The sequence below is a fragment of the Triturus cristatus genome, chromosome 1_2 (assembly GCF_964204655.1).
Source record: "Triturus cristatus chromosome 1_2, aTriCri1.1, whole genome shotgun sequence".
NCBI lineage: Eukaryota > Metazoa > Chordata > Amphibia > Caudata > Salamandridae > Triturus > Triturus cristatus.
The window spans coordinates 1,057,239,051-1,057,265,687 of record NC_140580.1 but is presented as its reverse complement, the minus strand read 5'-3'; the positions used below and the strand labels follow the sequence as shown (position 1 = coordinate 1,057,265,687).

At 45.4% G+C, this 26,637-nt stretch overlaps 1 protein-coding gene across 1 annotated transcript in view; it reads right to left on the bottom strand.

Moving 5' to 3' along the window:
• The window catches only part of DBH (dopamine beta-hydroxylase), a 451,213-nt gene that overhangs the window by 153,425 nt on the left and 271,151 nt on the right, over positions 1–26,637 (bottom strand). The window contains exons 8-9 of the mRNA XM_085612530.1: positions 26,284–26,322; positions 24,722–24,781 (exon numbers count right to left, since the gene is read on the bottom strand). Of these exons, the coding sequence (XP_085468656.1) occupies positions 24,722–24,781; positions 26,284–26,322 (99 nt within the window). The remainder of the gene's footprint in view (positions 1–24,721; positions 24,782–26,283; positions 26,323–26,637) is intronic.

The following is a 26,637-nucleotide window of genomic DNA, read 5'->3' as shown; positions in this document are numbered from 1 at the left end:
GACCAGAGGGCTTGAGATAGGAAGTTCTGCTTTGAGGATGCGGTGCACATTGATGGTTCCAATGAAACTGCGGGCAGCGAGGACGAAGCTAAGTCCTTGCGCTGGGAGAGTACTAACAGCAGAGGTGATGGATTTGTTTTGATCGCGGTAGCACCCTTCAGCAGAGGAGATGCGTGGGTTCTGATGGATCTACGGATGGGCTGGAAGAGCACCTTAAAGCCCACTTCCAAGGGTCCAAAACTGGGCTTGCACTACTTGGCAGGGTAGGACTCACAGTTGAAGAGTCCAGATGCTGGTTACAAGAAACTAGTGATTAGAGTCACTTTGGTGGTCCTGGGTACAAGTTGCAGGTCCAGTCCTTCTCACTCAGGTAAGAGGGCAGCAGGAATACACAGCAGGGCAGCAGTCCTTCAGGGCAGCAGTCCAGCTGAGTGGAAGTCCATTCAGCAGCACATTAGTCTTTCTTCCTGGCAGAGTCTTTCACAGATCCAGAAGTGTACTGAAGATTTGGTGACGGGAAACGTCCTTTTGGATGAAGCTGGAATCAGGCTGTGCCTTAACAGCGTTGGCAACAGAACAAATACGTCTTTAGCATGCAATCATTCTGCACGCAAGTCGACGCAATGGTAAAGTAGTGTTGGAATTAAAGTCCAACACTTTCCCAACTGTTGCGCAGACTGGAGTTGGATTAGTAAATTAAAATATTCCAATATCTAGCGCCCCCCTAAGGCAAGTCGTTAAAACCACTTGCATGCAGAACAAATTTGTGCTAAAGAGGCATTCATTCAAATGACAGAGTTCCTAAGACAGGGGTGAAAGCAGACAATCACTGGTGACTGAGGTCCAATACTTCTTCGTAGTCGGAGAAACTTCTAGAGGATTCCCTTTGAAGTGCTCAGGTGTCCTGTCTCCAGACTAACTACAGGTGGTATGCAATCTTTATGTAAAGGCAGGACACGGCCTATTCAGGGGTATGTGGGGCTGGGCATAGTTCTGCCCTTCTATCCTGGCAGTGATGACCCAACCAGGCACACCAAATCTCTCTATTGTGTGTGGCCATCTAAGAGGAATACATAAAGACCAACTAGAGATTGTCATGAGACCCAGAGACAGGCTGCAAGCACTGAATAGCTAAGGCAGTAATATATATATTCAGAATTGAAACCAAGAGCAACATTTCAATGTACAAAAGTCCAAAACTGGGCACTACATCTTCAGAAGAGAGCTTAGTATCTATCAGTGATACCCAGCTTACACAAGCACCTGTTCCTTCTACCTCCGTTTCTGCAGAGAGTGATGGGGTATCAGGCACCAACACTGCACCAAAGGTGTCTTTGGTAGAAATAAACTCAGCTGCCAACAATCCACCAACAGGACCAGCAGCAGCACAGACAGATGCAGCACAACCCGCAGAAGTCACAGATTCTGCAAAACCCACCGGCTCGCGCAGGAGACAAAAGAAACATCAGTGATTAAAGTATCATCCACTTCACTGACCAAATCACAGATGGCTGTTTTAGCTGTTTTGGACAAGGGGATCTCTTTTGTACTTACTTTTCGCACAAAGTCTCTCAAGACTGAAATTGCCCTTTATAAATTCACAAGGGATTTGCGCCTCCGCTACTTTTTCTCCACCTTGGACTGTAGACCCGCAGAGCAGGATGTCTCTGCTTACCGAGAATGTAAACCCAAGAGCACTTTCATCTCGCCAATATCTCATAAAGTTATTGATACCTTTGAGACCCTTGTCAAGAAGGACCTGTCTAAAATTCCAGTCACGTCAGTCAAGCAACACAATTTGACCAAAACTGACAAAGTGGCACTGAAATCATTAAGAAGGAATGCATCACTGGTATTCTTTCCAGCAAACAAAGGAGGAGCGCTGGTTGTCATGGATCGTCTGTTCTAGGAACACAAGGTCGAAACAATGGTGTTGGATAAATCCACTTATCTACCCCTGACTCAAGATTCCACTGGGGAGTTCCAAAGCACTCTCATGAACATTGTGACACATGCCAAAGACATGGAATGGATTTCTGACAAAACTTTGGAATTTCTTTACACCTGACATCCTCAACAGCCTTCAGTCTACATGCTCCCAAAGATACACAAAAATATGAGAGACCCACCACTCAGACCCATCGTATCAGGATGTGGTTCAATTCATGAACCTTTAGGGCATTATCTGGATTCCTTTTTGCAAACCATTGTACAAGCTGGTTTGTCATATTTACAGGACACTACTCATCTTCTACAACTTTTACAAGGCAATGATGTGCCAGAACCGGCAGAGATTTGGTTGTATACTGTTGATGTTGTAGCCCTTTACACTTCCATTCCACATTCAGAAGGGATTGGATCGGTTGAATGGGCACTCCTCAAACAGGTGGAGTTACAAGCTAATAAAGTTTTCCTACTGGAGTTGTTGCAGTTTTGTTTGTATCATATCTACTTTAAATGAAAGCAACAGTAATTTCTCCAAACCAATGGAACCCCTATGGGTTTTTCCGGGTCTCCTAGCTATGCCAACATCTTCAGGATGAAATTAGAATCAGAGCAAATCCTATCAGACAAGAAATGGTCTGACCACCTGATACTTTATAGCAGGTATATTGATGTATATTCATCATCTGCACGGTTCACGACATGATCTTGAAGATAACCTGAAACAATTGAATAACAGGAACCTGAGGATCCAGTTTACATTCAGTATGGATCAACAACACATTTCTTATCTTGATATCAGCATCGATATTGTGGGCACCAACATCAAAACCTCTGTGTTCAAGAAACCGACTAACCGCAATAACTCCCTGCTGTATAGCAACTTCCATCCCCCGTCCCTTAAGAAGCATCTTCCTTACTCTCAGTTTCTCAGAGTCAAGCGCATCACTGCGGGTACGGCACAATATGAAAGTGAATCCAGACAAAAATCTCTAGATCGAGGTTATCCCGTTGACGTGGTGGATGGTGCGGAAAAGCGTGTTCAAGCTTTGCAAAGAGGAGATTTGTTGAAGAAACAGGTCAAGGAGGTAGCCAATAGACACGTTTTTGTGTCCACTTATTCTACTCGATCACCTGCCATCAAACATGTGATTTTGAAACTTTGGGAATTATTGCAATACAAACCTGATTTTCGAGGCATTTTTTCGGATCCTCCTATTTTTGCCTACAAGAAATCGCGTAATCTGAGAGAAATGCTCTTGAGGCCTAATGCAGACTCGGAAGTGGAACATAAAGGAATGTGTAAATGTTTCAATTGCTCTCACTGCAATAACTTTTTTATTGGTCACAACATATCTCATTCGTGGTCTGGTAAAAACATCAATTTAAATTTCATGGCAGACTGCAATGGGAAAAATGTCATTTATGCGATTAGATGCCCATGTGGTCTGTACTATGTGGGAAAAACGGAGAGGACACTACATACACGCATAACTGAGCACAAAAGCCGGATTAGAACCTAAACCACCAGCTCACCCCTTGCAGTACATTGGAATGAAAACCATCACACCATTGGCAGTCAGTCAGTCAAAGCTTTTATTTCGGTAAAATACCATAAAAATACATAAATAGTGATATACATTAAAACATGATTAAATAGACATTGTATAGAGTGTAATCCATTGCAGCATTAAAATTATTAAATGAAAGAAATTACACAAACGAAGGAACAAAATTATTCCACAAAAACAAATTATTAAAACTATATCCGAGGCCAAAAATGTACTCACTACACCACAGAGTTCTATGGTAGCAATGATGACAATACTAGAATCAGGAGGATTATGTGACAGAAATCATAGTTTTGGACCTTGTGAACCACATGGAAAGAAGAAATTTGGCCATTGCGAACACTATCAGTGGGGTAGTATCGTATTTCAAAATTCTAAACACCTCCTGGTAGTCCCTAAGACCCCTAGACTTGCATAACTGAACGATCCACTTTTTTCTTGCCTTGATATATAAAGGGCAGAAAAGGACAACATGCAGCTCTGTTTCACAGGTGTCAGTACATACAGGACACGTGCTTAAGGGATCCGAAACATTAGACCATCTGTGAGTAAAATCCCTCAGCGGTAGCGAGCCGTGTCTGAACTGGATGTAAAGTTTCTTTGCCAAAGGTGGTTGGATGATGTCCAGAAAAACTTCGAACTGGGGACTAATCTTAATATCCAGGAAGGAGTCGGTAAGCCTACCCAAAGAGGAGTGCAGTAGCATTTCCTTCCGATACGATTTCAGAACCTCCCGCAATGATTTCTTCGAAAGTGCACAGCTTGTCTCTTCCGGGGCGGACCATAGGTTCCCCATCCCTATGGAGTAGCAGAGGTTCTTTACATGGGTTAACCAAGGGATTTTATCCAATTTTCCCCTTGCCAGTATATCACCAAGATCATACCTATAGCTTGCCAGCTCGGGCGTTGACCAAAGTCGTCTCCAGAACTGGAGAGGGCGATTCAGGGCAATCTCTTCTATGGGAACCAGACCAAATCCCATCTCAAGGGAGTTAAAGGAGTGCTAACAGGTAATTTCAGCAGTCTCCTAATGAAAGAATTCTCAATTGAAGATAGGGAAGCGGGAATGCAATATCCCCAGAGTTCAGCGCCATAAAGCGCCCCCCCTCTAGCTTGGGATTTGTAGATTTCCATGGGGGGGCCCAGGGGTTTAAAAGAGGTGTTATTATACACCTTCAGGATACCCCCCACTGATTGAGCTAGTTTCAAATTTGCCTTCGCCAAATGGGACCCCCATTTCATTTTGTCATTAAGGGTCACCCCCAAATAATCAAAAGTGGAGACCCTATCCAGCTCTACATCTCCCATCTTAGGGTGGGGACAGTTAAATGAATTGGAGCCGAAAACCATAAATTTTGTTTTGGATAGATTCAGTTCCAAATCCCTGTTTTTACAGAAAGAGCAAAAGGCCTCTAATGTACGCTGGATGCCCATGTAGGATTTAGACAGCAAAAGCGTGTCATCCGCGAACATTAGGGCCGGTACCTTACGCCCCGCCAGGATAGGGGAGTCCAAATTAGCGGTGCACAGGAGATACTCAATCAACCCATTGATTAAAAGGGAGAAAAGAGTGGGGGCCAGGACGCAGCCCTGCCTCACACCCTTTTCAACCGGAAATGGCCCAGAAATTTCCCCACATCTCCCATATCTCACCCTTGCATAAGTGCCTGTGTGGAGACGTTTGAATAAGTGGCAAAGGTAGGGGGGGACACCCATCTCTAATAAAAGGACCCATAATTTTTCCCTTTGAACCATATCAAATGCGGACCGAAGGTCCACAAAAATCAAATAAAGATTGCCTGCACCCATGTTGACTGACTTCCAGTAGATCAACTGTAATCTGAATAATTGATCAATGGTAGAAACCTTTGCACGAAACCCCGCCTGGAGGGAGGTTAGAATTTGGTGATCCTCCATCCAGGTCTGCAGTCTGGTTAAAAGGACTCGGGCAAACAGCTTCTGTAAGACATCAATCAAACTTATGGGGCGGTAATTGGCTGGATCCAAAGGGGAAGATTTTTTATAAATGGGTATAATTTCTGCACCCAACCAGGTATCCGGGATTCTAAGGCCCTGCAAAATGGCGTTAAAATATACACAAATATAAGGGGCCCAGATTTTTGGATCACTTCTGTACAGGTCACCAGGGATCCTGTCGAGCCCCGGGGCTTTCCCTACTGCTAGGGTGTTGAGGGCCAATTCTATTTCTGAGAGGGAGAAGAATCGGCTCTCTAATTCTTCCTGGCCCAACTGGTCCGTTACAATATCATTCGGCGGGGTGCCCGGATCGGGACCTCCCTTGGATTTACTGACAGAGAAGAGGGGTTTAAAGTGGGCAAGCCAGACCTCCTCGCTGAGATTAGGAATAATTGCGGGGCTGCTGGCTACCGTACCAGTTCGAACAATGTTCCAAAACGCCCTCGAGTCACGGTCTGCTAATGCTTGCATTAAATTTTGCCACCTTTGATCCTCCCACTCGGATTTTGCCTCCTTAATCAGATTTTTGTATGAGTCCCTCGCAGCCCGGATACTAGACTGTGTGCCCTTTTTTACCTCTTTTATCAGGGCAGTCTTAGCCCGCCTACAAGAACCATTGAACCAGTGCTCAGGCCTTAAAGGCCTTGGTCTTGAGGCAGTAGAACTATAAAAGAAGCCAGCCAGGCTGCCGAGGAGTTCCTTATGGATGTTCTGAAAATCTAGGAGACGGTTCTGCGAGATGTCCCCATTGGGGCTCAGAAGGTAGGAAACTGCCTCCAAAGAGCGGGTAACACTGCTATATAAAGCTGCAAGCTTTGGTTCATCTGTCACAACCCTAGCCCACCTAATCCGTCTACCTCCTGCAGCTAGCACCAAGTTCTCGCTATTTAATGGTAATAGGTGCTTATGAATTCTACTGCCACCAATATTATTTACCAGTTCCAGTGACAGTAGGTTGTGATCACTATCGACCCGCGGAATAACAGAGAAGGCTGCTAAATGGCCCCAAAATTCCACGTTCACCAGGAAGTAGTCGATAGTCGAACAACTCCCGGGTCTATTAAAAGTAAAAGACCCCGGCACGTCCGGACAAAGTCTGCCATTGCAAGCCCTCAAGGAGTGTGCAATGGTAAGCTTGTTGATCTCGAGGGCTAAAGGGAGGAGGCGTTTGGCAGGATAAATAATAGGGTCTGGGATTTTATAATTTTCATCCTCGTCACAGGTAGGGGAGGGGATCCCAGGAAGGGGTTCGAAATGACAGTTAAAATCTGCACCTATTAATTTATGGGACGCAGGTGGAAGGTAATGTAATACATCATCCAGGGTGCCCAAAATCGACAGGCCCAACTGTACCGGGTGAGGGCGCAGGTAGACATTTATTACTACCAGCGAATAACTAGCAGGGAAAGTAAGTATCAGACACAAAATGTCGGAGGACTTTGAGTCTAAGGGCTTTACAGAGCAACCTAAATGAGTTGCAACCCAAATTACTAACCCCCCCGATGGTCTGCCTCTCGCCCCTTGGACTGCAGGGACCGAAAACGATGCGTAGCCCACCCTCCGTGGTATGTACCGTAGCCATGTTTCTTGGAATATGCAAATATCGTAATTGTCCATTAACTCTCCCCACTCAGGGTCAGAGAGTTTGGACTCCAATCCAGCCACATTCCAAGACCCTACTAGAGGTCTTCGAGTGAGTGTGCGGGGAGGACTAACTGCCAGGGGTAGAGAGGAGGGGGAGCAGTGGGAAGCAGAATGCTCAAGGGGGCCCAACTCGGGACGTCCTTCCATGGCGCTGGAGTTCAGAGCTGAAGAAGGGGTGGGCCCAAGACCACTCTCCGTAGCAAGTACGGCCAGGGGGAGACCCATCTCCGCACCAAGATCATCCCTACCCAGGCTCCCCCCCGCAAGCATGTGCCTTCCCTTGTTAAGCCTCAGGGGTGATGGTCAATCCACAGAGTTGAGCACATCGAAGCGGTTTTTGACCGGAATATTAAAGTAGGCATTGTGAGAGGCTTGATGGAAATAGGGTAGTTCCACCGGGTTCAGAACATTGGGGAGGGAGTAAAAATACCCCAAATGGGATGTGTCAATAGCTCCTGGTTTAAAGTTCCCGCCCAGATCCAGTATATGTCCGACTACTCTAGGGTCCCTAAAGTTGATCAAGACACAATCCCCACCAATGTCCTTTGGCCGGGTCCCTAGCCAGCTAACCCTCCGAACAAAGAGGATCTCCCCTCTCCCTACTCCCTCCAATGGTCTATTTTTAGACAACCAGTGGATTATTTTTATTTTTTAATTCATAGTAAGATTCCCCCTTAACGTTTGTTAATGGAGGAACTCCGGTGAGCACAATCACGTAGGGTGCTGCCTCGGGGGGAAGCTGTACAAGAGGAAGGGAACCGACCGGGCTCCGTGGGGCTTTGTTCCCACCCCCAGAAGGAAGGATCCTACCCCCACCAGGGCTCCGTAGAGCTAAGTCCCTACTGCTATGGGGCTGATCCCGTGATGATGAAACAATAGGGGCTCGGGGAAAGGTCGGGGGCATAAGGGGACCAGCAGAGAGAGAGGGGGCAGTTAGCTGCTCCAGTGGAGGCTGGGCTATGACAGGAGGAGTAGGGTACGAGGGTAAATTTGTCTGGCCTAGTGGGGTAGGCTTGTTAATCGTTGCTTGGGTACCAGCACCCTCCGTACTACCAGAGTTGTGCAATAGATCATGATTTAACTGCTTCTTCCCAATACCTTTGGTATTAACTAAAGATACCAGCCTGTCGATTTTGGATGACAGGGTTTTTAAAAGGAGGTTTAGGGAATGATCTATATGTGACTGTAGGTCTATTAATAAATTAGTAGCCCAAGTCGGTGGGTTAGAAATGGGAGGGTGATGGGCCAAGACCGATGGGGCAGGTCCGGCTGCAGGGGGGGCTGGAAGTAAACTCCTTTTTCTAGATTTCTGTTTTTTTTTCCTTGGCTTTACCTGCTTCATGGGGGCCACTATAGAAACAAAAGAAGATGATAATGGGCCAGCTTCCTCTTGCTCAGGCTCGTCTAGTAGCGCCTGAGCGCACGGTAAATGGGTAAAAGAGGGCAACATAGATGTCATAGCTTCCATATCCACCTGGTATGAGGACGAATCAGCCAATCCATCAGAAGGGGGGGCCATAGTAAATGCCGGGGTGATGGACAACCGTCTTTCAGTATTTTCTATGGCTGTAGCCACCACCCCAATTGTTTTCTGCAGCATTTTATCTATCGCTGTAAGACTAGGGATCGGCGGATTGGAATTGGCTAGCAGTCTAGTCATAGGGCGACTTGCTGTAGGTTTAGAATGTTTCCCCATAGTTCAAATGAAACCTAGCAGCTAATATAATACAGTAAGGAACCCCTAAACACAAATAGCTAAAAACCAAACAGTATAAGTTAAAAGAATACACACTCTATGCACGGCTTATGGCTGAGTGTTACATAAAAAATGTCAATGACCATTAAAGGTTAGTCCAGACTGACCCGATATCCACGGCTAAGAGATGCGGCCCAGCCCGGCCTCCTGCGGCCCCGGACGGCCACAGACGGTCCCGCCCTTGTCCCGGGCTTCTCCCGGCGCCGACCCGCGCGCGATCCTGCGACGCGGAGGGAGCCTCTGAACAAGTAGCGCCTCCGGGCGCGTAGTCCTGCGGAAGTGGGCGGGGCAAAGGGGAATGCTGGGGCTTTGTGGTTCAACCCTGCGGCAGCCTCAGGTGGCGCGAGGCGGCAGCGGCAGGGGAACCGGGCGTCCACACGATGCTGAAGATGGTTGCGAATGCCCCAAGAGCCAGGTAGGTGCTGCGCTGAAACCACGCTTGCCTGCTTCTAAGCGTTGACCCCCCGCTCCACCGAGGGAGCCTCTGAACAAGTAGCGCCTCCGGGCGCGTAGTCCTGCGGAAGTGGGCGGGGCAAAGGGGAATGCTGGGGCTTGTGGTTCAACCCTGCGGCAGCCTCAGGTGGCGCGAGGCGGCAGCGGCAGGGGAACCGGGCGTCCACACGATGCTGAAGATGGTTGCGAATGCCCCAAGAGCCAGGTAGGTGCTGCGCTGAAACCACGCTTGCCTGCTTCTAAGCGTTGACCCCCCGCTCCACCGAAGGAGCCTCTGAACAAGTAGCGCCTCCGGGCGCGTAGTCCTGCGGAAGTGGGCGGGGCAAAGGGGAATGCTGGGGCTTGTGGTTCAACCCTGCGGCAGCCTCAGGTGGCGCGAGGCGGCAGCGGCAGGGGAACCGGGCGTCCACACGATGCTGAAGATGGTTGCGAATGCCCCCATTGGGGCTCAGAAGGTAGGAAACTGCCTCCAAAGAGCGGGTAACACTGCTATATAAAGCTGCAAGCTTTGGTTCATCTGTCACAACCCTAGCCCACCTAATCCGTCTACCTCCTGCAGCTAGCACCAAGTTCTCGCTATTTAATGGTAATAGGTGCTTATGAATTCTACTGCCACCAATATTATTTACCAGTTCCAGTGACAGTAGGTTGTGATCACTATCGACCCGCGGAATAACAGAGAAGGCTGCTAAATGGCCCCAAAATTCCACGTTCACCAGGAAGTAGTCGATAGTCGAACAACTCCCGGGTCTATTAAAAGTAAAAGACCCCGGCACGTCCGGACAAAGTCTGCCATTGCAAGCCCTCAAGGAGTGTGCAATGGTAAGCTTGTTGATCTCGAGGGCTAAAGGGAGGAGGCGTTTGGCAGGATAAATAATAGGGTCTGGGATTTTATAATTTTCATCCTCGTCACAGGTAGGGGAGGGGATCCCAGGAAGGGGTTCGAAATGACAGTTAAAATCTGCACCTATTAATTTATGGGACGCAGGTGGAAGGTAATGTAATACATCATCCAGGGCGCCCAAAATCGACAGGCCCAACTGTACCGGGTGAGGGCGCAGGTAGACATTTATTACTACCAGCGAATAACTAGCAGGGAAAGTAAGTATCAGACACAAAATGTCGGAGGACTTTGAGTCTAAGGGCTTTACAGAGCAACCTAAATGAGTTGCAACCCAAATTACTAACCCCCCCGATGGTCTGCCTCTCGCCCCTTGGACTGCAGGGACCGAAAACGATGCGTAGCCCACCCTCCGTGGTATGTACCGTAGCCATGTTTCTTGGAATATGCAAATATCGTAATTGTCCATTAACTCTCCCCACTCAGGGTCAGAGAGTTTGGACTCCAATCCAGCCACATTCCAAGACCCTACTAGAGGTCTTCGAGTGAGTGTGCGGGGAGGACTAACTGCCAGGGGTAGAGAGGAGGGGGAGCAGTGGGAAGCAGAATGCTCAAGGGGGCCCAACTCGGGACGTCCTTCCATGGCGCTGGAGTTCAGAGCTGAAGAAGGGGTGGGCCCAAGACCACTCTCCGTAGCAAGTACGGCCAGGGGGAGACCCATCTCCGCACCAAGATCATCCCTACCCAGGCTCCCCCCCGCAAGCATGTGCCTTCCCTTGTTAAGCCTCAGGGGTGATGGTCAATCCACAGAGTTGAGCACATCGAAGCGGTTTTTGACCGGAATATTAAAGTAGGCATTGTGAGAGGCTTGATGGAAATAGGGTAGTTCCACCGGGTTCAGAACATTGGGGAGGGAGTAAAAATACCCCAAATGGGATGTGTCAATAGCTCCTGGTTTAAAGTTCCCGCCCAGATCCAGTATATGTCCGACTACTCTAGGGTCCCTAAAGTTGATCAAGACACAATCCCCACCAATGTCCTTTGGCCGGGTCCCTAGCCAGCTAACCCTCCGAACAAAGAGGATCTCCCCTCTCCCTACTCCCTCCAATGGTCTATTTTTAGACAACCAGTGGATTATTTTTATTTTTTAATTCATAGTAAGATTCCCCCTTAACGTTTGTTAATGGAGGAACTCCGGTGAGCACAATCACGTAGGGTGCTGCCTCGGGGGGAAGCTGTACAAGAGGAAGGGAACCGACCGGGCTCCGTGGGGCTTTGTTCCCACCCCCAGAAGGAAGGATCCTACCCCCACCAGGGCTCCGTAGAGCTAAGTCCCTACTGCTATGGGGCTGATCCCGTGATGATGAAACAATAGGGGCTCGGGGAAAGGTCGGGGGCATAAGGGGACCAGCAGAGAGAGAGGGGGCAGTTAGCTGCTCCAGTGGAGGCTGGGCTATGACAGGAGGAGTAGGGTACGAGGGTAAATTTGTCTGGCCTAGTGGGGTAGGCTTGTTAATCGTTGCTTGGGTACCAGCACCCTCCGTACTACCAGAGTTGTGCAATAGATCATGATTTAACTGCTTCTTCCCAATACCTTTGGTATTAACTAAAGATACCAGCCTGTCGATTTTGGATGACAGGGTTTTTAAAAGGAGGTTTAGGGAATGATCTATATGTGACTGTAGGTCTATTAATAAATTAGTAGCCCAAGTCGGTGGGTTAGAAATGGGAGGGTGATGGGCCAAGACCGATGGGGCAGGTCCGGCTGCAGGGGGGGCTGGAAGTAAACTCCTTTTTCTAGATTTCTGTTTTTTTTTCCTTGGCTTTACCTGCTTCATGGGGGCCACTATAGAAACAAAAGAAGATGATAATGGGCCAGCTTCCTCTTGCTCAGGCTCGTCTAGTAGCGCCTGAGCGCACGGTAAATGGGTAAAAGAGGGCAACATAGATGTCATAGCTTCCATATCCACCTGGTATGAGGACGAATCAGCCAATCCATCAGAAGGGGGGGCCATAGTAAATGCCGGGGTGATGGACAACCGTCTTTCAGTATTTTCTATGGCTGTAGCCACCACCCCAATTGTTTTCTGCAGCATTTTATCTATCGCTGTAAGACTAGGGATCGGCGGATTGGAATTGGCTAGCTGTCTAGTCATAGGGCGACTTGCTGTAGGTTTAGAATGTTTCCCCATAGTTCAAATGAAACCTAGCAGCTAATATAATACAGTAAGGAACCCCTAAACACAAATAGCTAAAAACCAAACAGTATAAGTTAAAAGAATACACACTCTATGCACGGCTTATGGCTGAGTGTTACATAAAAAATGTCAATGACCATTAAAGGTTAGTCCAGACTGACCCGATATCCACGGCTAAGAAATGCGGCCCAGCCCGGCCTCCTGCGGCCCCGGACGGCCACAGACGGTCCCGCCCTTGTCCCGGGCTTCTCCCGGCGCCGACCCGCGCGCGATCCCGCGACGCAGAGGGAGCCTCTGAACAAGTAGCGCCTCCGGGCGCGTAGTCCTGCGGAAGTGGGCGGGGCAAAGGGGAATGCTGGGGCTTTGTGGTTCAACCCTGCGGCAGCCTCAGGTGGCGCGAGGCGGCAGCGGCAGGGGAACCGGGCGTCCACACGATGCTGAAGATGGTTGCGAATGCCCCAAGAGCCAGGTAGGTGCTGCGCTGAAACCACGCTTGCCTGCTTCTAAGCGTTGACCCCCCGCTCCACCGAGGGAGCCTCTGAACAAGTAGCGCCTCCGGGCGCGTAGTCCTGCGGAAGTGGGCGGGGCAAAGGGGAATGCTGGGGCTTGTGGTTCAACCCTGCGGCAGCCTCAGGTGGCGCGAGGCGGCAGCGGCAGGGGAACCGGGCGTCCACACGATGCTGAAGATGGTTGCGAATGCCCCAAGAGCCAGGTAGGTGCTGCGCTGAAACCACGCTTGCCTGCTTCTAAGCGTTGACCCCCCGCTCCACCGAAGGAGCCTCTGAACAAGTAGCGCCTCCGGGCGAGTAGTCCTGCGGAAGTGGGCGGGGCAAAGGGGAATGCTGGGGCTTGTGGTTCAACCCTGCGGCAGCCTCAGGTGGCGCGAGGCGGCAGCGGCAGGGGAACCGGGCGTCCACACGATCCTGAAGATGGTTGCGAATGCCCCAAGAGCCAGGTAGGTGCTGCGCTGAAACCACGCTTGCCTGCTTCTAAGCGTTGACACCATTGCTAAATTAAGGTTTACTATCTCAGAAGTGGTGAAGACTCAAGATGACAGGTACATGTCCAAGCTTTTGACACAACGAGAAACCTATTGGATACGCTTCCTGGATACTCTCATGCCTATAGGCCTTCATGATAAACTCAAACTTTCCTGTTTTCTGTAACATCTAGGCATTTTTCCTTACATATTTCGGGTTCTCAGCCCAGATCTTCTCTATTCCTTTTTTTTTGCACTTCGGCACATCTTGACCAAACGCACATTGACTTCTCGTTTTGGACTGTTCACCACCCTGCAGGATTCTACATGTTGTGCATCATCGGTTCATTTTCACCATTTCACATTTTGTATTATGCTCTTCCAGTTGCAATTTTTTGTTTCCGCATGCACAATGCCAGGTCTTTTGGTTACAATAACCACTGTTCACTTTTTAGAGTTTTTCCCCAGCAGAGTTTCTGTTGTTGACCTGTACATTGCTCCAATTTATACAGGGGGTAGGTAACTTGTGTTCTACACTTATCAGGCACACTTTACACCCAGGGCCCCTTATTTAATTTACTGTTCTTTGTTTACTGTTCTTGGAACTCACTGAGTTCAATCATGTTACAAATCACTGCATTTATATTTCATGAGTACCCTGTGTTTTTTTGTTTTTGTGTCTAGCATATCAAGTTTGTAATATGGGGTGTTCATCAGTGCTTTAAATGTCTCTGTCACACAATCAACATGTCACTTACTGCTCGACTTGTATATTTGTACACACTTCCTGTTGCTTTCAACTTTATTGAAAGTGCCCCACAGCTTTCCATAGCCTTTCTTCTATTTTTTTCATACCAGGAGGAGGTTTCCCCTCTCTCCGTACTGTAGTCTCGGGCTGCATGCAAACATGAGCACCTGTCTTTACAACGCGCCGGATTGCTGACCGTGTTCTCACATCGGTTTCAGCACAGAGAGGCTTTCTTCCTCTCCTTACTTTAGTATCGGGTTGCAGTCCAACACGAGCACCTGCATTTCGAGAATGCGTCGGATTGGGCTGATCGCGCTCTTACACAGGTTTTAGCATAGATGTTCGGTAAGTCTGAGCACGTGCTTTGTGTTTTACTTTTTCAACTTCTTAATTCATTTTTTAACGGGGTCGCATTACTTTTGTTTAATATAGGATGCACGTACATTGTGGTTACCGCGATTTTCAGCCGTCTGCTCGTCCCCAGACTGCGCTGTTTGGAGGTATCGGCCATGTTCATTTTTCTTTGTTTATTTTCATTGTTATGGCAGAGCATGTTTTAGATGCACGTCAATTTATGGACTGATGCAGTCCGTAGGTGTGTACCTTGTTTTCAGTATTATGACAGAGCATGTTGTAAACGCTTGTAAGTTTAGTCACCAACACTGCGCGGAGGTGCACTTTTTTTTTAACCCAAGGCTTTCAGTGGTCTATTATTTCACAACCTAAGGTTTGCGTTTGGTGTTGGCTCTGCCTTTGACCTTTGTTTTCTACCTTTCTTTCGTGTTTTCTCATATAGGGTTTGCAATCTGGTTATTTTTCATGATCTCCGGCGAGACTCATTTGCTTTGATCTAATTGATTGATATATGTCTCACGGTATTTACTGGCCGTTTCTTCAACTTATTGTATTGTCAAGTTCAGAATTATGCATTCTCATTGTAACAATTATTTGTTTCTAGATTCCCTTCCCGATGGGCAATTGTTCAGGCCCAAAATGCATTGGATTTGTTTACTCAACGTGGGAATTGCTCAATCACCATCTAACTCATGGGGAACAATCTTTCCCCGTGACGTGCGTGTGTTTGCACAATAAAATATGAATGATCTACATTCAGCGCTTCAGTGATGACTCAATGATGGACTTTCGTGCATTGGAATGTCGCTCTTAGTTTCAATTCTGAATATATAGTATTTAAGTTTATTTATTAATTGAATGTAAATGGTTCACACTCTTTGAGTGAAAAAAAGTAGTGCACCTTGTGTCTTGGACCCTAGTTTTGTCTTTCTCTTTGAATTGGGTGGCTGGGCTGAGCCTCCCCAGAGGGTGCACACTTTAGAAATCTAATTTGTTTCTCCTGTATACACTGAATTACATTTTTGTTTAACAGAGTGCAACCCAGCTGTCATTTTGTTTTTTCAACTTTATAAAAATGGCATTTTAAAAATTGTAAGTCAAAATCCCACCTTATCATAAAAGAAGATTGTTTAGTACAATTCCATAGACACCAAACATGAACTGTTTTCCTGCTCTCATAAGATATCCTTTTTAAATGTAATAAGGTAACTTCAAAGTTATCCTATGCGAGTGGTAGATCTTGCAATAGTGAAAAATGAATTTGGAAGTTTTTCACTGTCATAAAATACAAAAGTTAAAAGTACATGTGCTACTTTTTAAATACATTACTCTCTGGGCTGCTTGTGGCCTACAGTAAGGGTGACTTATGTGTATTAAAAAGGAGGATCTGGACCTGGCAAATGTTTTTTTTGCAAGGATTGAAATGGCAGTTTAAAACCGCACACACAGGCTGCATGTTTAAAGAGCTACTTAAATGGGCGCACAAGGAGTGCTGCAGGCCCACTCGTAGCATGTAATTTACAGTCCCTGGGTATGTGCAGTACCACTGTACTAGGGACCAGTGTTCCCTGTAGGCTGCGCACTTGCACGCGCACCATAACTTCTTTGAGTGCGCAATTATGATTGTGAAGTGCGCACACTTCACATATCACATGTGAGACTGTATGCAGCTCCTGATTTTATTCTTAAAAAAAAGGGAGATGCATGAAAAAAAGAGCAGCGGTGGTGATCTCATGTGGAGGAGTAGACCACGTGGTAGAGGAGAGAAGAAGCTTCGTATTCCTCTCCCACGGCCCTGCCTGGGGGCAGCAGAAGCTCACAAGTTTTGTAGCAAGTGTCTCTCGCACAGGCCACTTGCTGCATTCGTTTTAGAGGTAGTGGGAGCGGTGACTACAGCAGTGGTGTCTCTGATCAAAATATTTTTTTAGGTCCATGCATTAATTAGTATTGCTTGGCATCCGGGGCATGATGCACGGTTTGCTGCATTAAATTGTTTTACAGAGGATATAATTTCCTTTAAAATCTGCTCTAGACATTATGTTTACTTGCGGAGAGTTGTTGCTGTAGAGATGGTTTCTGATGTTCTTGGCCTACTCATCCCACTCCTGGGGTGATAATTAGATAGAGATCAGCCAGCTCGTTTACTCTTCTTGCATCAGTGCACATGCACCTCTGTCTCAGCCATTTTATCCCTTGTACAAGCTGAACCCTGAAATATTTGCCATCTAAATCATGCAGCAAACATCACCTAACATATGATGAAGTCTTTTCAAAATATAAAAGAAAGTACCTTTCTCTAGCAGGCAGAAGCTTGACATTAATATGTCAAATTAAAGCATTTCTTTGAGAAAGTGAGAGTTTTTAAATGTGAACTTAGAAGCATTCTTGCCTCTCCCTTGCCTGGGCAGCATGTTTGTAAACTAAGAGGAAAGTAATTTGTCATGTGCACCCTGTATGTGGCCCACATTCTTATAAATAGAGCAAGATTATAGTCTATTAAATCAAACAAAATTGTCGCCTCACCTTGTATTCTGAACTAACCTATTTGAAAGTGCTTTTGTATGTGATAATGAAAGATATTGAGGATTGCTGAAATACAATATTTGCTTAATGTAATAGTGTTTGGTTAAGGAGGAAGCCAGGATTAATGTAAGCTTTTTTTGGTCTCACTTTCAATAAATCCGCCACTAAATGGGTATCTATTTGTCTCTCACTTTTATCTCAAATGTTAATGCTTTGTTTTTAACTCTTTGTGCATAATTTTCACATTGCTTATCAAGCACTGGAGGGACAGGCGTGCTGTGCAGGTTTATAAACCTGTTTAATGAATGCTAATAAGAAAATATGTGAGCACATACGTCTTAGGACACTAAGCACCTTTCACATGCATGGTTGGTTTCTTGGGCACATAGCCTTGGCTGCAGTGTACAGACACCTTCCACTGCCGCACACAGAGGAAAAACATTAACATTGCTAGAGACTTATAAGTAAGTTCAATATGCCAATTGGGGATACGCCAATGTTACCATGATTTGGAGAGTGAGCACATACACTTTAACACTAGTTACCAGTTGTAAAGTGCACAGAGTGTTAAGGTAAAAAAAACAAGATCAGAAAAATGTGGAGGAGAGAGGCAAAACGTTTGAGGAGAAGACCACCCTAAGGCTGATAGGTGTAATAGCACCTGTGTCAAGAATCTGGTACAATGCCGTAGTAATGACAGGTAGGCGTATAGAAATTTGAATAACAATTCTTGTTATTAAATGTTACCATTGTTAACAAAGAACTAACCTAATCCAGAACAACTTTTTAAAAATTAAACTAACTAATCTAGCTCTCACTTATGCTACCTTATGTTATGTTGTTAGAATTTTATTTCTCCTTCTGACGTTAGCATGGCACTACAGTGCTTTCTTAATCTGGGTGGAGTTAGGTAATGTGAAAGTAAAATGAGTCCGACCCTAATGAATATCTTTGGCGTTTGCTATATGTATGAAAAGGTGTGTCCAAATAATTTACTGTTTTACAACGCGCTGCATCATCGTTTGCATATTGCCCATCCTAAAAGGATTGTTTTTAGAGTGTTACTAGCCACAAAAATCGCTATGATGTTCTGTTGAATGCTTGATGGTGTGTTTAAGCTAAAGCTACCAGTAGCTCGCAGACACCTCCAGTGTAGCTCACTGCCTTAAGTTGAATTAGCATAGGGTCACATTTTTCTTTCAAAAATAAGGAAAGGCTTTGTTTATTTTACAATATTATCATCAGGCTACAGATAGCAGGGCCTAATAATGAGCAGTGCTTGAGCCAGATTTTTGGCCCATTGTGAGGCATAGGGGAAACGGCCTTTCCAACACATGCTGAGTCACGTGGGCCATTTTCCTGCAAGCGTAGTGATGCTTGCCTGAACCACGCCTGCCTTAACCACGCATATCGATCTAGTGTCCGGATGGGTGGGGACAGGAAGAGGAAGAGTTGGAACAGGAAGCTCTGGAGTGGACAGGTAGGTGGGCTGGGGCCAGGTTTGGGGGTATTTTTTAGGGGTGGGGGTTGGATAAGGGCTCAGGGCGGGAGGGGGACGGGGTTGTTTTTGGAAAGGGGGCAGGGTTTTAGGGCGGGGGTCGGTTGGAGTCGTTTTATGGGATGGAGCCTGGTTTGGGGTGCAGTTTTTAGGGGTGGGGTAGGTTTTAGGGTGAGAGGTGAGGGGGCAGGCTGTTTTTTTTAAACGGGGCAGGGTTTTATGGCTCAGGGCAGGGGGAGGGCGCTGGGGTAGTTTTAAGGGCAGAGGCTGGGTTTGGGGGGATTTAGGGGTGGGGGTTGGTTTAAGGGCTCAGGTTAGGGTGGGTCAGGTAGATTTTTTAAAAGGGGACAACGTTGTAGGCCTCAGGGTCAGGGAAGGGTTAGTTTTAAGGGCAGCACAGGGATACGTTTTAGGGTTTAGGGTGTGGGGCTGGGGTCGTGGTCGGGGTAGGTTTTGGCAGGGGTAGGGTTTTAGGCCTCAGGGCGGCAGAGGGGAAGGGGTAGTTTTAAGAGCAGGGCGTGGTAGGATATAGGCTTCAGGGAGGGGGGTAAGGTATGGGGATAGGATTTTTTGGCTTAGGGAGGGAAGTGGTGATTTTTAGCACACATATCCCTTTACTAATCATGCCTTTACAACACAATTGCGTGGTAAAGCTATGCACGGTAAAGGCATGCGTAGTAAAGGAATGCGTGGTTATGAAGCATTTGTGGTCAGGACCGCATTCTAGAGGCACACGTGGTTCAGCCATGCATGCCTCGGTCATACAACTGAGGCATAGAGGTGGATAATGCCCAGTGGACACCATGCCATATTTATTAGCGAAAAATACAGACTTTTTTTTTTTTTTAAATAGGAGAAATTTAAAGTGAAGAACAATATTTCTATGGAACATTAAGTCTTAATATTTTTCTTCACATTCAAATAGGCAAATTACGTCTTAATAATTTATGAAGAATGTTTCTTCACTTTTAAATTCCTCCCATTTAAACAAATAGTTGTTTGTTTCTGTTATAAATATGGAACTGTGTCTACTGGCCACTCACTGGGTGCAATATGACTGCTGTTTGTAAATTCCAAACTTTGAAATGGGCGAAAAATGAAATAATGAGTTTTGTGGAATCCATATAAATATGAAGTTAACTCTTCAATTAAATGTTCTCCCATTTTAAAGTGTCACATTTACACACAGCAGGCATCTTGCCTGCAGTGGCTGGTAGAGACGGTGTCTAATGTATACCTACAAAATACAGCCATTTTTTAAGTGGGAGAAATTTAAAGTTCAGAATTATTTCCCATATTATGAACATTTTTGCAGAGCTTTTTGGGGAATTTAATTTCTCCCATTCCAAAAAATGGTTGCATGTTCGTGTTATACATGTAACGGTGCCACATATGGTTGGCGTATGTCCTGTGCCACAAATACATATGACACAGGGTATCCCATACACATATATATCATTCATACAAACACATGTTTATACATTCTCAAAGACCAAACTCTCACTGACATACCTGGCAGCCCCGTCGCAGTGCCACTAATCAAAGGATTTTGTTTAAAGCATAGTATCTGGCTCTATGGACATTATGCTTGCCTGAACCACGCCTGCCTTAACCACGCATATCGATCTAGTGTCCGGATGGGTGGGGAGAGGAAGAGGAAGAGTTGGAACAGGAAGCTCTGGAGTGGACAGGTAGGTGGGGCTGGGGCCAGGTTTGGGGGTATTGTTTAGTGGTGGGGGTTGGATAAGGGCTCGGGGTTGTTTTTGGAAAGGGGGCAGGGTTTTAGGACGGGGGTTGGTAGGAGTAGTTTTATGGGATGGAGCCTGGTTTGGGGTGCAGTTTTTAGGGGTGGCGGTAGATTTAGGATTCAGGGTGAGGGGGCAGGCTGTTTTTTTTTAAACGGGCAGTGTTTTATGGCTCAGGGCAGGGGGAGGGGGCTGGGGTAGTTTTAAGGGCAGGGGCTGGGGTTGGGTTTGGCGGGATTTAGGGGATTTAGGGGTGGGGGTTGGTTTTAGGGCTCAGGTTAGGGTGGATCAGGTAGATTTTTTAAAGGGGGACAACGTTGTAGGCCTCAGGGGAAGGGAAGGGTTAGTTTTAAGGGCAGCACAGGGATACGTTTTAGGGTTTAGGGTGAGGGGCTGGGGTCGTGGTCGGGGTAGTTTTTGGTAGGGGTAGGGTTTTAGGCCTCAGGGCGGCAGAGGGGAAGGGGTAGTTTTAAGGGCAGAGCGTGGTAGGATTTAGGCCTCAGGGCGGGGGCGGTAAGGTAGGGGGATAGGATCTTTTGGCTTAGGAAGGGAAGTGGTGATCTTTAGCACACATATCCCTTTACTAGTCATGCCTTTACAACAAAATTGCATGGTAAAGCTATGCACGGTAAAGGCATGCGTAGTAAAGGAATGCGTGGTTATGAAGCATTTGTGGTCGGGACCGCATTCTAGAGGCATGCGTGGTTCAGCCATGCATGCCTCGCTCATACAACTGAGGCATAGAGGTGGATAATGGCCAGTGGACACCATGCCATATTTATAAGTGAAAAAAACAGACTTTTATTTTTAAAATAGGAGAAATTTAAAGTGAAGAACAATATTTCTATGGAACATTAAGTCTTAATATTTTTCTTCACATTCAAATAAGCAAATTACGTCTTAATAATTTATGAAGAATGTTTCTTCACTTTAAATTACTCCCATTTAAACAAATAGTTGTTTGTTTCTGTTATAAATATGGAACTGTGTCTACTGGCCACTGGGTGCAACATGACTGCTGTTTGTAAATTCCAAACTTTGAAATGGGCGAAAAATGAAATAATGAGTTTTGTGGAATCCAAATAAACATGAAGTTAACTCTTCAATTAAATTTTCTCCCATTTTAAAGTGTCACATTTACACACAGCAGGCATCATGCCTGCAGTGGCTGTTAGAGACGGCGTCTAATGTATACCTAAAAAATACAGCCATTTTTTAAGTGGGAGAAATTTAAAGTTCAGAATTCTTTCCCATACTATGAACATTTTTGCAGAGCTTTTTGGCGAATTTTATTTCTCCCATTCCAAAAAATGGTTGCATATTCGTGTTATACATGTAGCGGTGCCACATATGGTGAGCGTATGTCCTGTGCCACAAATACATATGACACAGGGTATCCCATACACATATATCTCATTCATACAAACACATGTTTATACATTCTAAAAGACCACACTCTCACTAACACACCTGGCAGCCTCATCGTAGTGCCACTAATCAAAGGATTTTGTTTAAAGCATAGTAACTGGCTCTATGGACAATAGGCTTAAATTCAATTACGCTGGGCATGGGGCTGTCTGGTAAAACTGCACAGAAGTGACTTGGCCTTCAGTAGCTCATTATGATTTTCACTGATCAAAAGTAGCTGTCACTACAGAAAAGGTTGGAATCCCCTGGTCTGCTATCTTCTGATGGAAATTCATGTTTGTTGTCACTTGTGTGTTAGTGATCATTACTGCTTGATGGAAGGCAGCAAGATTCTTGTATGTCTTTAGTCATGTACATACTACCAATTTAGACAAATTGGCGGTGAAAAAACCAAAGTAGCATAATAACAGAAGGACCAGTTATCCAGGTGTCTAGTCCAGAGAGAGACCATGAAACATTTTTACAACATTAAATATTTTTAAACCAGGTATTAATCAAAATTAATGAAACTTTGCTGAATAAGTGAAAAAACCATTGGAACCACAATCAAAGTTTACTATATGAGCTATGCAATATCATGGATTGTGCCTACTGCGGGACCTTTACACAAAATGCGTAATATGACAATTAAAAGAGCAATCAAATGTTCAGCCTCAGCAAAATCTACAAAATCTTTTGAAGACCCAGGATACATTATTCCTCACAACTTGAAAGAGACCACATTTTGAGAAGGGTTCATGCCACAGACCCTCATCCTTTTCTCATAGGATCCCAAAGGTAGTTGATCTGCAGTTGGGTGAGCCATAGTTGGGTCATGACTGATCAGTTATAGTTATCTTAAGTAACTATAACTCGCACCCATGCCCTGCACAGTATTGTCATCAATTATGTCATTTCAGCTATTGCAGTGATGGTATCGATGATGACAGTGATGATCAATTGAACATGTCTTGAGTGATGTAATATGTGAGGTAATTAGCAGTGCATGCCAAGGGCGTAGGTTATATATATTTATAGTACACGTTTTAGTTCCTTGAGATAACTATATCTGGTGAATTTCAGTGGTTTTGTTGGTTTAAAACAGTATATTTTAACTGACATTTTCACCTAACTATAATTTCCCTTTAACCTTTGCTTTTTTCAGTCAATTTATATATTTTTTTGTAATCAAAAGTAAGATGTGCATTGCCATGCATGGCTTGGGTGTAGGCCTTTGGCCATGCACAGCATGGGGTTGGGCCCCCAATTCCCTTCGAGCAGCATACCCCAGCGGTGCATGGCCTTAGGCGGTTGGATGCAAGGCCTCACCTGTTCGGTCATGACTCACTCTGTGCCCAACCCCTTGCTGCCACCCAGCACCCTCTGCGCGGGCGATTGGATGCAGGGAATGGCCTCTTGCCAGTTCTCTTGAAGACAGGAAAACAATGGTGTCCTGTGATTTGGGATCTCCAGGACTCCGTCCAAGAGATGCACTAGGGAATGGGGTCCCCGGGCCATACTATGGCTCAGGGAGTGTGACCGTACCATCCCCTCCCCTCCCCATTATTAAGATGCTGGCCCCAGCGATAGGGTCCCCATCGCCTCAATTAGGCTCTGGGAGGGTGCCACGCACCACCTTCCCATTATTAAAATACCGGCCTGGGGATGGAGTCCCCAGGGTCACTTTGAGGCTTGGGGAGCAGGGTCACCCAAACCTCTCCCCTTCATTTGTAACTTGGACCCAGGCGATGGGGTCCCTAGGTCCTCAAGGAGGAATGGGGAGGGGGACCACATTCCCCCTCCCCTATTAAATACATTTTGCTGCTTACCTCGCAGCTCCCAGGAGCCAAATGTTTTTTTATTTAGATTTTCCAGTGAATCTGCAGATCTTCTGTGAACTTACAAAATAAATTATGTGTTGGCCTAGGGGGCACGGTATCCTTACCATGCCTTTCTATAGTTTTTTTTCATTTTCTCAGGACTGAGTACTGACTCCCCCAGTCCTAAAGTGGCTGCTGCCACATCTATTTTTATGGGGTGACTGCCAATCAGATCTTAAGATCTGTCAGCTCCGCATATCCTCCGCTGCATGAAATATACAATGTTTTTTAGCCTTAATTTCTCAACAACTACTGAACGGATTCACATCAAATCACAGAACGCATACTTTCTGGATCAAGATATGGCTCTCTGCCAAATTTTGTGTAATTCCATTCAGCCATTTTGGCAGTAGCTGGGTCTAATTGGAATAATGAATGGGGAAAACATGTTTTGGGACCCCCTTTTTTCTTGATCCCTGTTTGAGGGATCACTCTAAAACTTTCCAGAAAGGAGCTGAAGTGGTTGAGACTTTTTTTGAAAGTTTTGCGAATATTTTCAAATGATGCCGAAGTTATAAGCAAACCGAAACAAACTTTTCCTATAGAAACGTGTCTTAACTATAACTACCCAGTAGCAGTCACTACTGGGTAAAAGTAAATATAAATATATGTACACACACACAAGAACATACAAACACACACATATCTATATATACATAAATATTTATATATATTTATTTATTTACACATGTAGCCGATATTCTGAAGTTTATATTTTTGTACAACAATATTAAAAACTTGATATTGAGGTAGAACATCTTGAAAAATAAGGACATGAATTCTGTTTCTCTGTGACAGAGTAGATTCAGTTAGGGTGACTGTCGGGACTCATTTCTGGCTCTTAGTAATATTCCTACAACCTGACTCCTTGATGTCATTTGATTTTGAGTGCTCCAAGGTGCTTGATAGATACAACATTTACATATGTGTGAGTTTTTAGTTGTAAATATTAACTATTCATCTGCTTAATAGATTTTCTGTTTCTCTTTGAATCTATGCATTTTATTTTTACTAGTTCTTAAATATCCTGCCACCCTGTCCCCAGCAGCACCAAGCTGATGACAGCATGATAGCTCTACACACCTCAGTTACTCTCTGCATAATTGGATGTAGTGATGAGCCTGGACTGCCTGTCTCACATGATGTACTACTATAATTTCTCAAATAAAGCAAGAGTCTCGGTTATACAGAAAGAGATCTTACCACAGTAGCATGGGTCCTGTCTTCAGTGTTGTAGGTGCAAGATGTAATCAGCATATCCCCCTGTGCAGGAAATACAATGCATAGATATCACACACCCCAGTGCTTCAGACATTCAACAAGTAAACCTTATCTGAAAACAAATTCTGTGAAATGATGACCACATACCTCAGAAGCTCTGAGGTGCAAAGTTGTAATCCCTTGGAGAAGTGCAGATACAATTTGGAGGGAAGTGCCACTGGACCAGTGCACTGTTTGTACAGTGTGTGTCCTGCAGAAGGAGGGCCTTTTCAAAGATCTTTCCTCACTAAAGCCACAATGTACAAATACCCTGCACAGCAAGAGTCATTATCTTCAGGTGGCTAAAACTTTGAGATTTCTTCTGTGGTCTCATTCTCCTTGACTGTTGTGACAATGCACCCCGAAGACGCCTCGCACAGACAAATTCCAAGCTTTTCAACCATAGTGATTATGTTTGGTCCCTCTGGGATCTGCTGGAGTCCGAACTGTTTATGTGATTGAAAACTTCTCAGTGAATGGTGTACAAACTATGGCCAGACATAATAACATTTTGTATCATGGGTGTGCCACCTTTTGGCACAGCCATGGTATAAAATGTAATTTGGGATTTACAAAGCCATGCAAAGCCCAACTTGTGTGGCTTGCATGGCTTTGCAAAAGCATTACTTTGCGTCAGGGAGACGTTACACCTGTGGACACTGAGCATTGCCCTGCATCAAAGCATGCATTTTGATGCATAGACAGATTTACTAAAGTCAACCCAAGTATTACATAACAAGGAGAAATATTTTTATTTCTGCAACACACATATGAAGAGGAATATGCCTCTAACAATTATGTTGTGCTTCCTGTACAAAAACTATTCTGACCACAATACAGGAACTCTTGCGTTATGGCACAAGCGTGCCTGCATTGATACTAGTCTGCCACAAGCGTGCCAGCACAAGGAGAGAGACGAAGTTCACCATATCTTATCTGGGAAAAGTACAGCAATGTATGAGGAAGCACAGAGTGTCATGTTATTTCTTATTACAGTGGAGTCTCCATTGATGGATGTACCGTGCTTCAATCAAAGCTAATAACACAATTCTATCAGGGCCTTCATCCAGCGCTCTAATGCGCCATCATTTGCTCTGTCGGAGCCCTAACAAGAGATGGGTATAAAATGAGTGTCTGGGACATCCAGTGTAGTGCTTGAAAAAGAGACATAGATTGTTAAGCTGCCACAATGTTGATTAGAAATAATTTAGATAAATAATTAAGAAAGTGAGAACCAACAAATATAGGTGAGGAAGAAATTCAATGTAGGGGGAAAGGAAAGAGAACCAGTCCACAGCAGGAAGAAAGAGAACAGAAGGAGAAAGAAAGAAGAGAGGACCTGAAAGAGGGAGCAAAAATGAAAACATGAAGCAGATGGATGGATTGAAGGAGGGAAGAATGGAGAGAGAGCATTGGAAAGAGAGGAAAAATAGGGAAAGAGAAAAAGAACTGAAAGAAAACAAACAAGAAAGGGCCAGTCACAATAGAATTACATTTCTGCTTACCGGAAGCACTTGAAACACTTTTTTTAACATGCGGATTTCCTGAAAGAAAACAAAATGGTGATCTCTGTGCACTCTAGAGGATATTGTAAGAACACAATTTGCACACATGCGTGAAAACTCCGTAGCATACACATTAAAGTGACAGTTTGAAAGAGTAGAGAAAAGTGACGGGAATCCGGTTTGAAACAAGGGAGGTATGTGGGGTGTAGGACAGTACTGAAGGAGGTAGATCAAGTGAAGATGAGACTGGAAGGGATCGTGTGATGGAGGGAAGGGCTGAGATCCAAGACAGAAAGTATTTAGAGTCAGGTAGGTGGGGTGAAAGCTGCCATGGGTGGCAATGACTGAGGACCT